We start from the raw sequence: 13833 nt of genomic DNA, 5'->3' as shown, positions 1-13833 counted from the left end.
ACCGGTTTCTTGCAGTTATTTATCCTTGGAAAAGGGAGTGGTTTTGGGAAGTAAATTCCGGGTAAAGCTTGGTTACTGGGATTTCAACCCTATACATTCAACCCTACACTGTAGTATACATACAGATGGAAGTTGAATTCTTATTTAGTTCTAGAAGTTTCAGTAGATCATTAGCCTACTGCATGTACTTTTATGGGAGTGGGTGACCCCTAACCTCCACCACCCCTTCCCCTTTAACATTTTAGTTCTTGCATTCCATAATGAAAAGATCTGGTCCAACATAATTCACCCCCACAACAACAGCCAATTAACAATGTGAGGGCCGCTGTACGGTGCTGTTGGCAGGAGTGTGTCTTGCCACTGTGTAATGTCTTTAATTGTACAAGGTTAATGCATGGTGGACAAGGGGCTGCGTCTCAAAATGGCACCCTGGTCAAAAGTAGAGCACTAATGTGTCATTTGGGATGCAGATACCCAGCAGCCACCACACCTCATTACCACAATCCAATATATCACCACTGCAATGGCATATCTTCATTAAGTCAGTCTTCATTAATTATGGTTGTGAAATGTGGATTTATATATATTTTTTATAGATTGAGAAGGGATGTATCTTTTCAAAGTCCACAGTATCATTATAATATTTAACCTTGATGTATACTTGTTCTAGTCTTCAGGGCCTTATTAATATGAGAAGTGTTGACCAATTAAAACCGATCATAATGGGAATAAAATCGGTTCAATCACTGGGTGTACTCATTTGATCTCATTTCGATGTTGTGATTTGACATACGGTTTATGATGCTTTATGTCTGTCTGTTCTGTTGCAGAAAGGTTAACAAGTGCTACCGGGGAAGGTCTTGTCCTATAATAGTCCACTGCAGGCAAGTATAAACAGTATTGTACCTCAGTAGAGGAAGTAAATGATGTAATAACAGAATGCCATGTGTCTAAGGTGGGTCTTACATCTATGATTATAACACCCCTCTCTCAGAGTCATACTATTATACATAGATCTATTATGCATAGATCTACTGTGTTTTCCTTTCATATATATGCTCCAAACCACAGTTCCCAAAAATAGATCAACCCTGAAACCTGAAATAAATGGTTGGAATATAGTTTATACACTGAACAAAAATATAAACACAAAATGAAAAGTGTTCGTCCCATGTTTCATGAGCTGAAATAAAAGATCCCAGAAATGTTCCATATGCACAAAAACGTATTTCTCTCACATTTTGTGCAAAAATTTGTTTACATCCCTGTTTGTGAGCATTTCTCCTTTGTCAAGATAATCCATCCACCTGACAGGTGTGGCATATCAGGAAGCTGTTTAAACAGCATGATCATTATACAGGTGCACATTGTGTGGGGGACAATAAAAGGCCACTCTAATATGTGCAGTTTTGTAACGCAACACAATGCCACAGATATCTCAAGTTTTGAGAGAGCATGCAATTGGAATGCTGACTGCAGGAATGTCCACCAGAGCTGTTGCCAGAGATTTTAATGTTAATTTCTCTATAAGCCACTTCCATTGTCAATTTAGATCATTTGGCAGTACGTCCAACCGGCCTCAAACCGAAAACTACGTGTAACCACGCCAGCCCAGGACCTCCACATCCAGCTTCTTTACCTGCGGGATCGTCAAGGACCAGCCACCTGGACAGCTGATGAAACTGTGGGTTTGCACAACTGAAGAATTTCTGCATAAACTGTCAGGAACCGTCTCAGGGAAGCTCATCTGCGTGCTCGTCGTCCTCACCAGGGTCTTGACCTGACTGCAGTTCGGCGTATTAACCGACTTCAGTGGGAATATGCTCACCTTCATTGGCCACTGGCACGCTGGAGAAATGTGCTCTTCACGGATGAATCCTGGTTTTAACTGTAACGGGCACATGGCAGACAGCCTGTATGGCGTTGTGTGGGTGAGCAGATTGCTGATGTCAATGTTGTGAACAGTGTGCCCCATGGTGGTGGTAGGGTTATGGTATGGGCAGGCATAAGCTACAAACAACGAATACAATTGCATTTTATCATTGGCAATTTGAATGATGAGATACCGTGACAAGATCCTGAGGCCCATTGTCGTGTCATTTATCCACCTCCATCACCTCATGTTTCAGCGTGATAATACATGGCCCCATGTCGCAAGGATCAGTACACAATTCCAGGAAGCTGAAAATATCCCAGTTCTTCCATGGCCTGCATACTCAACAGACATGTCACCCATTGAGCATGTTTGGGATGCTCTGAATTGACGAGTACAACAGCGTGTTCCAGTTCCCGCTAATGTCCAGCAACTTTGCACAGCCATTGACAACATTCTACAGGCCACAATCAACAGCCTGATTAACTCTATGCAAAGGAGATGTGTTGCGCTGCATGAGGCAATGGTAGTCACACCAGATACTGACTGGTTTTCTGATCCACGCCCTACCTTTTTTAAAGGTATCTGTGAACAGTCATGTGAAATCCATAGATTAGGGCCTAAATAAAGTATACGAGTTAACTGATTTCCTTATATGAACTGTAACTCAGTAAAATGTTTGATATTGTTGTATGTTGAGTTTATATATTTGTTCAGTGTAGTTTAAAGCTTGTGTTTTCAGTTTTCATATAACCAATAGCACAAGCAACAACATTAGCATAGCTATAGCCAAGTAGACTATACAGAGGCACCTTGCAGATAAATCACAGGTCTCTATCTCAGCTCAGATCAGTTTAGCTCAGCTCTGAGTGGCTAGCCAGTCGAGGCCAGGCAGGCAAACAAACATCTTAAAATGTGTTTTCTGTGGCCCAGGGCTTTGTCCTCAGCCTTATCTTTGATCAGTTCATAATGACCCGTGCTAGGCGTTGCTAGGTATCGATACATACTGCAAACTGCAGACCTCAGATCCCAGACATAGATAGCAGTATTGCCCCGGAGTCCCTGTCTACGTTCCAAATGGCACCCTAGTCTATTCATAGTGGTACTACCAGGCCCTAGTCAAAAGTTCTGCACTACAAAGGGATAAGGGGGAATTTGAGAAGCACATCCTGTATTCTGTAGCGGGATTGTGCCCAATTATCTCTGCTTAGTTTGTTCAGATACACAACGGTGTGTTTACTGTGTGTGTATCTACACGTCTCGTGCTTTTTTAAGGGGATTTGGTGTCTTTTCAATTTCTTTTACAGCACCAACACCAGATTTAGAAATGAAAAGACATAGATTAAAATAGTATTGCATCTCTATTCATCAAACTAAATGTTCAGTTTACCCCCTATTTTTTCTACATGTACGGAGTGTTTTTGTTAGTTTTTCACCAGCAATTTTAATCAAATAAATGTACTCTTCTTTGCATCATATTGCAGCTTTGCCACTTTTGAGAATGGTTTACTATTCCTGTTATTAAATTTAAACCCCAGAACAACCTTTTTATACAAAAATCATCATGGTTTGATGTCGTTCAGCCTCTCAAAATAGCGCTAGTAATTTTATATGCTTGGAATATTAAACCCTCCTCTATGTTGTCACTTGTTAAAAACAGCTCACATTTTTATAAGCTGATACAATATCAAACAACAAAAAATTGCATTCAAAATTAACAATTCATTTAGGGCTATAAGTAAAAATTGTATTGACCAAAACGATAACACATTGAAATAGTCTTGTGTCTTTTAAGTCATGCCAATGACACCCCATCTCTCTCTCTGTCTCTCCTTCTCTCTCTCTCTCTCTTGCAGCAACGGCGCCGGGAGGAGTGGAACATACATTCTGATTGACATGGTTCTCAATAAGATGGCTAAAGGTGGGAGTCAGACAGCTTTTCTTTTCTCCTTATGCATGTTAAGCAGCATCGCCATGTCAACGTTAAAGCCGTACTTTAAAAGCATTAGAGGGTGACCGGCTCGGGTGCTGCTTCCCTGAATTAATGATCGATGGGAGAGAAAAAAATATGGAGATATATATCAGTGTTCCTTTTCACATTGATGATTTCAGATGTAAATGTAGTTTAAGAATTCCTATTCTGGCAATTTATGTCAAGCAAATTGTACATTTGTTCATGCAGATAAATTCATCCTGCTTATTGGAATTTAATGCCATTTATTTTCAGCAAACAGTATACCTAATTGTGTTCATGGAGTCTCACATGCACATTTGTTGAAATGTGTTCTTCCATTCAAATTGAAAGCACCTTACACCAATTGCTTCAGCATGGCATTCACACACACGCACGCATTTGTTCTTGACCTATTCTCCCCTTGGTTTGTCGTGGTATTGTGTGTGTGTGTGTGTGTGTGTGTGTGTGTGTGTGTGTGTGTGTGTGTGTGTGTGTGTGTTCACCCATGCATTTACATTTGTGTGTATTAGGCATGTCAATCTCCTGACCGGTGCTGTGGCCCTGGCCTTAATGAAAGATCAAAGGCCAAAGCAGGCATCTTAGGCCTGCTGAGAGAGGCTTTTCCCAGGCTGTCACACTGTGAGGCAGCCCAAAAGCTTTTTTCTATGTGCCGGGGAGGAATCTGGGCCCGGCCAGTTAGGGTTAGGGTCCTCTTTGTCTGTCTCCTGAGAAGCAGGAGGCCCAGGTTCCCTCAGCCTGATCAAAGACCTGTATGCCCTTGGACACAAAATCACTCTCCTCTCTTTTTTTTTTTACCCTCTTTACCTTTCTCCCAAGGAATGAATTGTAAATTCGGAGGCTGAGAATTATGCCTTTTTTAAACTTTTTTTTTAACTTACTACCAAAGCCTCTTCTTTTTTTCTCCTGCTGTAGTGTTCGTTCTAACTTAAGAATCGGCAGCACAAGTGCAGGAGCTTTCAGCCCGGGGTCCAGCTGCTAGCCACAGCTCTGTCTCTTTCAGCCCGGGGTCCAGCTGCTAGCCACGGCTCTGTCTCTTTCACAGCTCCCATAAGGACTTGGGGCTTTCTCTTGTTTCTTCTCAGAGCTCCCCTCCTTGAAGGGAATCTTGCGAGGGAAACTCAAATGAGCCATTTATACTGTTCCTCCACAGTCTGGTTTATTACAACCAGCACAATAGCTTGGCTGTTGAGTCCTAGAAAATGAAGAACTTATCAGTGTGGTGCTCGTAGAACTGTGCAAGCGCCATTCTTGGGTGGGAGGAATAGACTTGAGTTACTCTATTGTAACTGTAGAGTAAAAACTGTCATTGAAAGAGAATGGCTTGAATAAGCTATTCTTGCTTATTCATTTTTTGATTTGTAAAACAAAAAAGTTTGCTCTTTTGATACACAGGAAAGATTTTCTGAGGAAAGTGTGGGAGTGGTTGATGTAGTTAGCTACAGAAAACGAATCAAATCCTTTTTCTTTTTCCATTTTCCTCACCACTCCTCATGAATGTAATTTTGTTGTGTTTGTCTCCCTCGTTCTGTTACTTATTTATTTTCTCCAAAGGTTTCACAGTAGGCCTTCAGCGCCAGACAGGCGATCATGTAGTCTGCCCCCAACTCAAGGGCCTCAGATAGCCGTCGTCTTTGTGATCACAGCCGTGTTTGGTCGACAGGGGAGCATAGAGCAGTGCCAACTGGGCATTGGGTCTGAGGGCAGGGCCAGCTGCCAGGCTGACTGGGCACTGGTGCTGCAGGGACAGGGAAGAGAGGGTTCTCCACTCTGCTTGCCCAGTATCCAACACATCTAGCTATTCACCTGGGTGGTAGCTTGCCAAGTAGGCAGGTAGAAATACAGACAGGCAAATAGGCAGGCAGACAGACACTCACCATCCCTCGCTGCTTGAGACTACGACAGCCTATGGGGCACCTTGGTTAGCTCACAAAGCAACAGGGGGGGGGGGACAAGGCTTTGGTCAAAACAAATTCTTATTTGAAGTGTTTATTTTATTTTATCCTAAAATAATCCCTCTGATTCCTGTATCTTACATTTTGTGGTTTTACAAATACCTTTGCAAACATTCTCTTTCCCCACCCTCTCATTTTCATCTAGGCAACTAAAACAATTGGAGCCTTGTTTGTAGCATCTGTGTGGATATGGGATGAATGTAATAATTTTCAATCGCTGTATGGCGGAGGTTCCAAAGGGAGCGAGTAAAAAGGAGATTGACAGACGCTGCCTGGATTATCTCCTGGCTTTGAACTCTGTCCAATTTGTTGTTGGTATTGTGTTGCAGGTGCTAAGGAGATTGATATTGCTGCCACCCTAGAGCACTTGAGGGATCAGCGGCCGGCTATGGTCCAGACAAAGGTAATGTCCTCACCTCGGCTGGGAACTCTAATGGACTGTGATTTCTGAAAGGAGATGGAGGGAGGGTATGAAATGGGCTAGCTAGTTAGCGGTGGGCACTAGTAGTGGTCACATTTTCAAAGCCTTTGATTTAGTGCAGTGCTAGGTTTGTAGTGGGTGTATGGTGCTTCCCAAATCATTTTACAGAGAGAGAGAAAACTGGCAGGCTCAGTTAGTTGTCTTGTGATAGGTAACACAGGTCCACTCTGTGTCCTCAAGAAATGTAGAGCTTTTATGTCTGTTTCATAAAGCAGAGCTCTCTCTCCAGAGTATCAGCTCAAATGAGACCCAAGTTATACCCCAACACTAAACACAGAGAATTAACAATATGTGTTCTGGTCAGACAATCGACAGCCAGTTTGGAAACATCAATCATAGTGTGGATTCCCTGAGAATTATTAGATTGGTCCAGCAGTCACATCGATCCATTCTTTATTAAACCATGTATCCTCAATGAGTGACTCATCTTTTCACTATTATTGGTGATGAGAAAATGTTTCATTAGTATAAGTCTTGCTTTCTTCAATATCGTATAAGCCTATTTTGATTTCATTTGATTTCATTAGTTAAGGGTTCTACATACATTGTAAATGTTTTTTCATTTGTTTCGTTAGTAAGCGCTACAGTTGTACTCCCCCTAGTGCTTGCTTATTGAATAACTTCTGTATCAAGTGACCAATCACAGTGAAGTCATTGTTTTCTAGACTTCTTTCACATGATTCTCTATAGCTCTATAGCTGCTTTGTAAGTCTGATCTGTGTCTATTTCTGTATTGCAATTCATCTGGAAAGAACATTGGCATTAACTCTACAATGACTTTCTCCCCTCTCGCTCTCCCACTTCCTCTATCTCTCTCTCCCTCTCCTCCCTCTCTTACTCCACCTCAGGAGCAGTTTGAGTTTGCATTGACAGCTGTTGCGGAGGAGGTGAACGCCATACTCAAAGCTCTTCCACAGTGAGAGGTTTACCCACTACCAAGCCTCAGCAGACCTCCCCAGGGACCTCCCTCCTGTTCTCCTTCTCTTGCCCACGCTTTCTTTCCCCCACTCCTTCTCTCCACCTCTCTGTCTTTGTGGATGTTGTGCGAGAGAGCATGACCTGATCTTAGTCGTGTATAAAAATAAAACAAATCTATTGTGAACCTATGGAGCTTGTTTCCAAACAGACAATTTAGTGCATCAAGAGTTTTACTGATTGAAAAACATGTTTATCTGTTAAATTACTAGAATATATCAATGACAGAAATATTGTTTTTGTGTGTGTGTAAATTATTTTGTTGGTCACAACATCTGCATCATATAGCATATTTAAGTTTAATATTTGTTTTTACTTTGATCCTATTATGCGGTGTACTAAATCATACCATGTAATGTATATTAAAAGGAAAACTGCTTAATTAGGTCAAGTGAACACTGATAACAATGATGCTGATGTTAATTCTAGTTACCATAGTGATAATTACACCAAGCAATATGTGTTCCTTCAGCTTGTCCAGACCTGGACAAATAATTGTATGTTGTGGACAACGATTGTGAGTAAACTTAACTAATGTCAGTAAACTAAACTAGCTAATGCCTGCCTCAAGTAAAGCAGTTCTATGAATTGGTGTACTGTATGTACAATGAAAACGATATTGTCATTTTGTAAATAAAGCAGTTCATCTAATCTAGGGTCTGGATTCAATCCGTATCGCCAAAGTATCACAGAAGATCTGGGTTAAAATGTGAAGGTTATTTCTAATTTAGTCGACATATCCAGCGTTTACCGTGAATGCAGTTTTACCGTGAATGCAGTTTTACCGTGACTGCAGTTTTACCGTGAATGCAGCCTCCGCAACCGCGGGAACATTGCCTTTTTCGATCATGCTATAAAGTGGATCATCAGTGCTACGGATTGAATAAAGCCCTAGATGTACATGTAGCATCAATGGCTTAAGTGTGAATATAAGCTGCCACTGGATGTCCCTGTGTCTTATTAACAAGTCCATATCTGCGTTCCAAATGGCAACCCTTTCCTTATATACAATAGATAACTTCTTTTGACCAGAGCTCTGGTCAAAACAAGTGCACTATGTAGGGAATAGGTTGCCATTTTGGATGCTGACCAGGCAGGTTTGTCTGCACTACAGGAGTACTGTCAGCTAAATAATAATAATATATGCCATTTAGCAGACGCTTTTATCCTGTACAGTCACGCGCGCCTACAGCTCTACCCCAACACTTTCTGCTTTGACTAGACTCATGCCATTAGATCACAAAATCTTGGGTCAAGCTTTCATGTTTGTTCATTGGATTCTGTTTTTTGTACACCCAATATTTTCTGAATTGCAGATGATATGACCTGTTTTTTTAGCATACACTCACTCGCACATGGCTTTTTGAAACTATTATTCCCCAAATGTATCTCCTTCAGCCTCAAAATATATCATGTCACCATGAAGAAAGCCAAGGATGTGATTTACTATTTACTTTGACAAGCCAAGGATATATAATCATGCCATTTGAGACATTAATTTCTGAAGAATAGTAGTGCAAGTACAGAGGAGAAGATAGTGGATTGTTGTATTACATATTGGCATAAACTTATTTGACCTATCACAGCTGTGCTTCCAAAATGGCACCTGATTTCCTTTCTATTACACTTCTTTTCCTTTGGTCCCTGGTCAAAAGTAGTGCACTATAAAGGGAATAGGGTGCCATTTGGAAGACATTCAGAGTTAAAGCGGGCCATGTTATGTGTCCCATACTGTAACCACTGCAAAAAGCTTTCAACTAATTTATTGCAAGAGATGGCTGGTTTGACCATTGATTTGTATATATATGATTATTAAAAAAACAACAGAAAATATTTTGTTCTATCAGTGAAGATAAACTATTGTGAATAAAGTCCCATTATTGATGGCGTGTTGTATTGCAACCTAGTACTCCCAGATGTTGTTCTTCTTTCCACCACTATCTGCTGAGCAGTACGTATTTATGTTTTGCATTGTCTGATTTAGGCAAGGAACCTCTATAAAGACCTGATCCTATTTCCCAATACCTCTAAAATGGTCTCAAAGAAACCTTAGTTTCTTTCTAAAATTCTATGTTTCCTTCTGGTTCAAAGGTTCTTTCTTCTTAGCCAGAGTGTCTGAATGGCTGAGTGCTATTCTGATCTCCAATCTGCATGGTGATTCACATGGCTTGGCAGCTTCATGCTACTTCAGAGTGTAGATTATGCTATCAACACTTCCTACCAACCACACAGTAACAGGATGCAACACTGACTGTCTCCTGTCTCATAACCACACTCTCGCATGCACACACACACACAGTATGAAGAAAAAGAAGTCACCATGAGAAATATCACAGGGATATTTTAAAACATATAAATAAAGAACCAGCTTCATAGACAGAAATGATTCTGCTTTACATAGTAGAAAGTTCATCTAAAGAGATCGACAGGTGGCATGGTGAGATTGCAAACTAAATCTTCCCTTATGCCTCATCTTTGAGGGCCTACTGTAGTCTTTCAAGACATCGATGTGTTGTTTTATGCTTTCTAAGTCAACATCTCAGCCAGATACAATACGGTATGTACCTAGCTCAGGGATAGACTTTTCTCTCAATCATTAAGCTCTTGTTTTGCCAGGATAAGCACACTAAATAAACAGTAGAAAACTATTTGAGTCCTAACCTTGCTCCTTCGGTCCCTCTAAGAAGTGACATCTAGCTAATAAAAATGACCGTGGTGTATTGTATTGCAACTTGTACTCCCAGATGTTGTTCTTCTTTACACCACTATCTGCTTGTGCTGTAACTATCACCACCAAAATAAAGTTATTATATTATATTCTTCTACCCTACAAATTAGGAGCCTTTTCAGGACCATGGTCAACTCTCTTCCAAGCATGGGCTCTAGTCTAGTCTACTGCATGTTATGTAAGAGCAATCCAAAAGGTGTATGTATCTCACTGGAATACTTGGAACAAGCTCTTATGAAATGTCAACCTGTTTACAGAAACACCACTAAGATTTGTCATTTGACAGCTAGCTACAGGTGCTGGTGGTTGACCCTGAAAACAGCCACTCCCCCTTTTTGGGATGTCATGTCAATATATATATATATACAGCTTCCGCCAATATATACAGTGCCTTGCGAAAGTATTCGGCCCCCTTGAACTTTGCGACCTTTTGCCACATTTCAGGCTTCAAACATAAAGATATAAAACTGTATTTTTTTGTGAAGAATCAACAAGTGGGACACAAACATGAAGTGGAACGACATTTATTGGATATTTCAAACTTTTTTAACAAATCAACTGAAAAATTGGGCGTGCAAAATGATTCAGCCCCCTTAAGTTAATACTTTGTAGCGCCACCTTTTGCTGTGATTACAGCTGTAAGTCGCTTGGGGTATGTCTCTATCAGTTTTGCACATCGAGAGGCTGAAATTTTTTCCCATTCCTCCTTGCAAAACAGCTCGAGCTCAGTGAGGTTGGATGGAGAGCATTTGTGAACAGCAGTTTTCAGTTCTTTCCACAGATTCTCGATTGGATTCAGGTCTGGACTTTGACTTGGCCATTCTAACACCTGGATATCTTTATTTTTGAACCATTCCATTGTAGATTTTGCTTTATGTTTTGAATCATTGTCTTGTTGGAAGACAAATCTCCGTCCCATTCTCAGGTCTTTTGCAGACTCCATCAGGTTTTCTTCCAGAATGGTCCTGTATTTGGCTCCATCCATCTTCCCATCAATTTTAACCATCTTCCCTGTCCCTGCTGAAGAAAAGCAGGCCCAAACCATGATGCTGCCACCACCATGTTTGACAGTGGGGATTGTGTGTTCAGGGTGACAAGCTGTGTTGCTTTTACGCCAAACAAAACGTTTTGCATTGTTGCCAAAAAGTTCAATTTTGGTTTCATCTGACCAGAGCACCTTCTTCCACATGTTTGGTGTGTCTCCCAGGTGGCTTGTGGCAAACTTTAAACAACACTTTTTATGGATATCTTTAAGAAATGGCTTTCTTCTTGCCACTCTTCCATAAAGGCCAGATTTGTGCAATATATGACTGATTGTTGTCCTATGGACAGAGTCTCCCACCTCAGCTGTAGATCTCTGCAGTTCATCCAGAGTGATCATGGGCCTCTTGGCTGCATCTCTGATCAGTCTTCTCCTTGTATGAGCTGAAAGTTTAGAGGGACGGCCAGGTCTTGGTAGATTTGCAGTGGTCTGATACTCCTTCCATTTCAATATTATCGCTTGCACTGTGCTCCTTGGGATGTTTAAAGCTTGGGAAATCTTTTTATATCCAAATCCGGCTTTAAACTTCTACACAACAGTATCTTGGACCTGCCTGGTGTGTTCCTTGTTCTTCATGATGCTTTCTGCGCTTTTAACGGACCTCTGAGACTATCACAGTGCAGGTGCATTTATACGGAGACTTGATTACACACAGGTGGATTGTATTTATCATCATTAGTCATTTAGGTCAACATTGGATCATTCAGAGATCCTCACTGAACTTCTGGAGAGAGTTTGCTGCACTGAAAGTAAAGGGGCTGAATAATTTTGCACGCCCAATTTTTCAGTTTTTGATTTGTTGAAAAAGTTTGAAATATCCAATAAATGTCGTTCCACTTCATGATTGTGTCCCACTTGTTGTTGATTCTTCACAAAAAAATACAGTTTTATATCTTTATGTTTGAAGCCTGAAATGTGGCAAAAGGTCGCAAAGTTCAAGGGGGCCGAATACTTTCGCAAGGCACTGTATATTGTGAATACTTGAAATAGAGCCTTGTTCAATGTCAACCTGTTTTCATCCTTATCTGATCATGTGAATGATGTGAGATTCCACACAGCGACCATGGTCTCATTTGCTATAGTGTAATGCAAAATGATCAACAGTTGCAGTTTGCTATTGGTCTGAGAGCCACAGTTAGGTTACAGCCTCAAGTCCATTATATGGTTGCCTGTGTTATGTTTTGGGTTTTGAGTCCAGTCTCTGAATGAGGCTGGCTGCAGTGATGTAGGCTACAGATGTAGAACACAAGGCTGATGGATCTTCAGAGAGGTCAGTTGAATGAAACCGCCGTGGAATATTTGAACGACTGTTGCTTCCAACATCTCGGGGAATGAACAGGGGAATGTCTGAGTCCCAAATGTCACCCTATCCCCTATATAGTGGACTACTTTTCAAATGTAGTGCACTATATAGGGATAGGTCCCATTTGGGACAAAACGACTCAGCCTCACTTCAATCACGATGAAAATCTTTTCTCATTACATCCAATCCAATTTGATTATTAATAGGCGTCGATGTGACCATGGCATTTCACTCTGTTTCATCTCGTCCCCCATGCGTCCGTACTGGACACTTCTGGCATTTAGTTGATAATTTTCATTGGTGTCATACGTGTGGTGACCCCAATATCGCATGGTGTCACTTATCATTAGGCCGTTTAACTATTTGCATACAAAAATTGCTTTCCTTCTGCATGGCATGAAAAGACTGCTTTGCATAATTACAAATGATACAGTGATCTCAGACAAACTGTGTACTGGGGAATCATGATAAAATATATTACTATAATAGAAAAGAAAAGCTATACTACAAGACATGAGGAGAGGTCATGGAGAAATTCCTCTTGTTATTTAGGTCTATAAGTAAGCGTACCTCACGCTGCTGGTAATCAGCTTGTTATTGCCCATTAGAATGAGTGGAATCATGTCAGAACATTGACCTCCATGCATGTTCTTTTCCTTAAGTTATTTTAATAGAATCTTAAAGGGCTCTTTGATCCTTTCTTTGGCTAAAAGCAAAAGGTCAAGTTGGAGCCGAGGATGGTTAACGTTTCTATTGTTGAAAGTATGATTTTAGGAGGGCAAAGAACTCTAATTATCTTATTGAAGGAAAGCGGAATGAATGGTGTTTTGGTTGTATGATCTAAAAGAATTTGGACTGATTTGAAGAATAAATGTATAGAACAGCAGCTAAATAAAACCTAAGAGAAGAGTTGCAAAGAATTATAAGAATCAAACTACGTCTGATAGTTATTGGACTAGTGATTTGATTATTTATGAGTATTGCCCATTAAAGGTGATGTTGGGGCGACCCCGGATCAACCCTAGCCATTAGCGTGATCGTAAACCCTAACCTTAGCCATTACCCTAACCGAACAGCTATTAGAGCTTATCACAGTGGGCTTGTCATCATGTTGCTGCTGTGCAGGTGTCTACTGACTTCTATGCTGGAATCAAAGATATGTTCAGCTGGAAGAGAGAAAAAACCTGCACCCACTGAAATATTCTTTAAGTTGTCTTGTTTTTTAGCGGCAGAGGTCAAAACAAACAGACACGTTTCGAAGTCAGCCTTCATCAACGTTTTGAGAACAATAGACATCCACCCATATTTACAGATGATGTCACATTGTAGTACTGCTTCTTTCTTTTTTTTTTTACAAACATTATTTACAATCAATACAGTGGCGTGTATTCATGGATGCCAAGGGAAGCCAGGCTTCCCCAAAACTTTGAGAGCAATAATTTTTTCAATAAAATAATGCATTTCTCTCTGTGTTTCATAATTTTTCTTCAATTGGCAAGAGGCT

The 13833-nt window shown here is 40.7% G+C and overlaps 1 protein-coding gene across 1 annotated transcript in view; it reads left to right on the top strand.

The window, feature by feature from the left end:
* Nucleotides 1-9158, top strand: part of LOC112227382 (receptor-type tyrosine-protein phosphatase N2) — a 144087-nt gene extending 134929 nt beyond the window's left edge. The window contains exons 22-25 of the mRNA XM_042307841.1: nucleotides 831-884; nucleotides 3730-3794; nucleotides 6130-6203; nucleotides 7130-9158. Of these exons, the coding sequence (XP_042163775.1) occupies nucleotides 831-884; nucleotides 3730-3794; nucleotides 6130-6203; nucleotides 7130-7201 (265 nt within the window). The 3' untranslated portion in view covers nucleotides 7202-9158. The remainder of the gene's footprint in view (nucleotides 1-830; nucleotides 885-3729; nucleotides 3795-6129; nucleotides 6204-7129) is intronic.
* Nucleotides 9159-13833: the final 4675 nt, after the last annotated feature.

Source organism: Oncorhynchus tshawytscha, linkage group LG28 (genome assembly GCF_018296145.1).
Source record: "Oncorhynchus tshawytscha isolate Ot180627B linkage group LG28, Otsh_v2.0, whole genome shotgun sequence".
In the NCBI taxonomy this organism is placed as follows: domain Eukaryota; kingdom Metazoa; phylum Chordata; class Actinopteri; order Salmoniformes; family Salmonidae; genus Oncorhynchus; species Oncorhynchus tshawytscha.
Note: the sequence above shows the minus strand (reverse complement) of the source record. Positions and strands in the feature narration are given on the sequence as shown.